The following is a 2,179-nucleotide window of genomic DNA, read 5'->3' on the forward strand; positions in this document are numbered from 1 at the left end:
AGGTTCCATATTACCACCCGATTTTCTCTAAGCCTACTTTCGGACTTTTTGTACAAAAGCCTTCAAAAACCATACTTATAATTACACTAGCGAAAAATCTAATTAGGAACATTTAGTTTACTAGTTACCAGTACTTTCTGCACAAAAAATGTGGGTGTAGTTATGATACCTTGTTTACAATTCACTAAAATGTAATTGGGGTTCCATAATACCACCTTCTCCTCTATTATTCATTTTTAAAAAATCTTGAAACACTATTAATTTTTCTGTAAAAATCGAAACAAAAATACAAATTTAGTTTATTAACAAAAATTAAGATTTTACTTATTCTTCATAAACACAACTAAAGTAATTTTATGGTTATTTAAATCGTTGATGAAGTAACACTTGTGTAGAAAAAACTTTCAACTTGGCACATAGTAAATTAAGAAGTTTTGGTATGTATAACAGTAATTTATATTGTATAATCAAATTAATACTAAACATTAAGTCAGTGACTCCCAAACAATTTTTTTTTTTCATCCAATCTGTTTGACTGGAAGATTTAAACTTTCCTTCTTAATTAATATCGTTATAATGATACGTTCTGAAGTAGAACAGACCAGGCAATATGTAAATAAAATAATGGTGTACAAATTGTGCATATTTATAATTAAGGTAAACGCACCGGTAGTGGACACTTTGAACATCAAATATGAGTAATCAGGTTGTAGATGGCTTCACTGTTCAAGCATACAAATTATTCAGTAGACAGAACTTCTGTCTACTGAATGATTTGTATGACAGAACTTTTTTTGCTAAAGTCGGTAAAAGTCTTCAGGTATAAATTTCCTTATTTTGTTAATGTTTTTCTTTATTCTTGTAAAATTGATTTTCATGTAGGATGCATTTCTTTTTTTGTTGTAAACCTCCATAACTTTAAACAACTAAATTTTGTTTTTATTTTTGCTGTTCAGTGTTATATTACTTTTGAAATGTTTACTTAAAGTTTTTATTTGTAATTTCAATGTATTTTATTTCAAGTTTTTACAGATCTTTCAATAGCAGAAAAAATGATATATAAATGCATAGCGTGTGATATGAGTTTTCATGATATAAATTTATTACTTTCTCATCAAAAGAATCATAGATTGGAAGAAAATCGGTGCAAAGTCTGCCTACAGAAAATTGTAAGAAAAAAAGCTTCAGTAAAACACACAAATGACGTCCACCCAAAAGCGAATCCTTCTACTTGTAAACGATGCTCTAAGAATTACAAAACTAAAAAAGTTTTGCTTAGTAATCTGAAAATGCATGCAAAAAAACTGTATAAATGTACAATTTGTCATGCAGATTTTACGACTAAAGAAAAATTATTGCAGCACAATAGGGAACACGAAATTTTACAACCCCCCACTCAATTCTTGCAACAACAATCGATGCAAGCGGGTCCTTCAACTCGAAACGTGCATCAACCATGTCTGCATGCTGATCATTCTACTCAAAATGTGCAAAAATTATCAATGCAAGCTGGTCTTTCTACTCAAAACCTGCAGGAACCATGGATGCAAGCGGCTTCAACTGAAAACGTGCAACAACAATCAATTCAATTGGATCCTTCTATTCAAAAAGTGCAACAACCATGGATACAAGATGATTCTTCTATTCAAAAGGTGTAACAACCATTGATGCAAGCTACTCCTCCTACTCGAGACATTCAAGAATTATGGATGCAAATGGGCCCTTCAACTCAAAATGTACAAAAACCATCGATGCAAGCTGATTCTTCTACTCAAAGTGCAACAACCATGGATGCAAGCTGACCTGTCCACTGAATTTTTGCTGGAACCATGGATGGAAGATACTCTTTTTGATGAAGACTTTCAGCTACAATGGATGGAAGATACTCTTTTTGATGTAGACTTTCAGCTACAATGGATGGAAGATACTCTTTCTTGTGAAGACTTTCTGCTACAATGGATGGAAGCTGATCCTTCTACTTGAAACGTGCAACAGCCTCTTTGCTTTCTTGTTTTTTATCGTTTATTGTTTCACCAATGTGTAAATCCCTCCGAATAGAAGAAAACAATAAAAGATAAATGTCAGAATACTCGGTACTTCTACTTTAGGTGTCGAATTTAACAAATTTGCTTTTTAAATTTAATGTAATTCAGAAATTTTTCCTGTAATTTTAATTCAT

General features: G+C 31.5%; 1 protein-coding gene across 1 annotated transcript; it reads left to right on the forward strand.

Annotated features, from left to right (window-relative positions):
• The first annotated feature begins 1,079 nt into the window (after positions 1-1,079).
• On the forward strand, positions 1,080-1,658 carry LOC111642340 (gastrula zinc finger protein XlCGF26.1-like). Its single transcript, XM_023388675.1, has one exon. It carries the CDS (start codon positions 1,080-1,082, stop codon positions 1,656-1,658), a length of 579 nt encoding a protein of 192 aa, XP_023244443.1.
• The last annotated feature ends 521 nt before the right edge of the window (positions 1,659-2,179 follow it).

This window comes from Centruroides sculpturatus, unplaced genomic scaffold, assembly GCF_000671375.1.
Source record: "Centruroides sculpturatus isolate CEXI.00-Female unplaced genomic scaffold, Cexi_2.0 scaffold1504, whole genome shotgun sequence".
NCBI classification, from domain to species: Eukaryota; Metazoa; Arthropoda; class Arachnida; order Scorpiones; family Buthidae; genus Centruroides; species Centruroides sculpturatus.